The sequence below is a fragment of the Octopus bimaculoides genome, chromosome 9 (genome assembly GCF_001194135.2).
Source record: "Octopus bimaculoides isolate UCB-OBI-ISO-001 chromosome 9, ASM119413v2, whole genome shotgun sequence".
Classification (NCBI taxonomy): domain Eukaryota; kingdom Metazoa; phylum Mollusca; class Cephalopoda; order Octopoda; family Octopodidae; genus Octopus; species Octopus bimaculoides.
Genome location: NC_068989.1, coordinates 17,016,754 through 17,018,020, shown reverse-complemented (window position 1 = coordinate 17,018,020; position 1,267 = coordinate 17,016,754). Strand labels below are relative to the sequence as shown.

Sequence of the window (1,267 nt, the reverse complement as noted above, 5' to 3'; positions counted from 1 at the left end):
CACGAGATTAGAATGAACCACCATAAGGCAGATGTAGAACGACTTTACTTGCTAAGAAAAGAGGGTGGCCGTGGACTTTTACAACTTGAATTGACAATGAAGATTGCCACAATTGGCCTAAGCACTTACCTGAAAAACTCTGATGACTGGATTCTAAAACTTGTCTTAAAGCATGAAAACAAGAAAACCGAATACTCAGGAACAAATGAAAAAATAGTTGAAAATCAGAAGGAAAAAAAGGAAAAAAACTAACAACAAACCTTTTCTTTTTCTGTAAATTCTGTTTCGCTTTCTTCTTCCTGTATGAAAATAAGCCCCCAAAATTATTCTTATACAGTTAAGCTTCATATTGTACCAAGGAGAACAACAACAACAACAATAATAACAATATTCTGCTCAATACCACAGATTTGCTTGTCAGTTGTTTGACCTTAATCAGCTGAGCATGTCCCTTAGTGGCTGACGATATGTCTATCTCTCATCATGAACAGAAGTAGTGGGGAAGCATCATAGCCAAGTGTTGAGAGGAATTCTTTGGGGTTTGGGTAATTCACCTTTGGAAACATGGGTGTTTCGTTCAACATCCTTAAACAAACCTTATTCAGGGGCCATTGAGTGGGATAGGCTACTCGACCTAAAGAAAAGTCTAACTGGGCCCCACTTGCAAGGCTATGTGCTGTTTATCTTGATATGAGATCGCCATGTCGCGCACATATGGTTGTGATGCATGTGCCTGGTGTACCCTTATCAGACGGGTAGTCATGATGGGTATACTGGGCTTTATATATTTTACCCATGTGTCACTTTGATGGCATGCACTTCTCTCAGTAATAATAATAATAAACAAAAAAGATGAATGAGAGAGTCCCAAATACTTCAAGAAAAGTATTCGAAAGGTTCTTGAAAGAAAACTGAATGGAGGTAGGGAGGGTGGGAAAGGTTTCATCAGTTGCCAGGATTGTATCGAAACAGAGGAAAACAGCTTAGGGTGGTATATAAAAAATACCGTGGGACCATTGTTGAAACATGTGAAGAAGTCTGGTGTCACTGCAAGAATTCTTCATAGGCGCAGGAGTGGCTGTGTGGTAAGTAGCTTGCTTACCAGCCACATGGTTCTTGGTTCAGTCCCACTGCGTGGCACATTGGGCAAGTGTCTTCTACTATAGCCTCGGTCCGACCAAAGCCTTGTGAGTGCATTTGGTAGACGGAAACTGAAAGAAGCCCGTCGTATATATGTATGTGTGTGTGTGTGTGTGTGTGTGTGTGT

The 1,267-nt window shown here is 40.8% G+C and overlaps 1 protein-coding gene across 2 annotated transcripts in view; it reads right to left on the bottom strand.

The window, feature by feature from the left end:
• The window catches only part of LOC106868876 (cilia- and flagella-associated protein 119), a 39,383-nt gene that overhangs the window by 34,742 nt on the left and 3,374 nt on the right, over positions 1-1,267 (bottom strand). For both annotated transcript variants that reach the window (XM_052970303.1, XM_052970304.1), the window contains exon 2: positions 261-299. In XM_052970303.1, the coding sequence (XP_052826263.1) occupies positions 261-299 (39 nt within the window). The remainder of the gene's footprint in view (positions 1-260; positions 300-1,267) is intronic.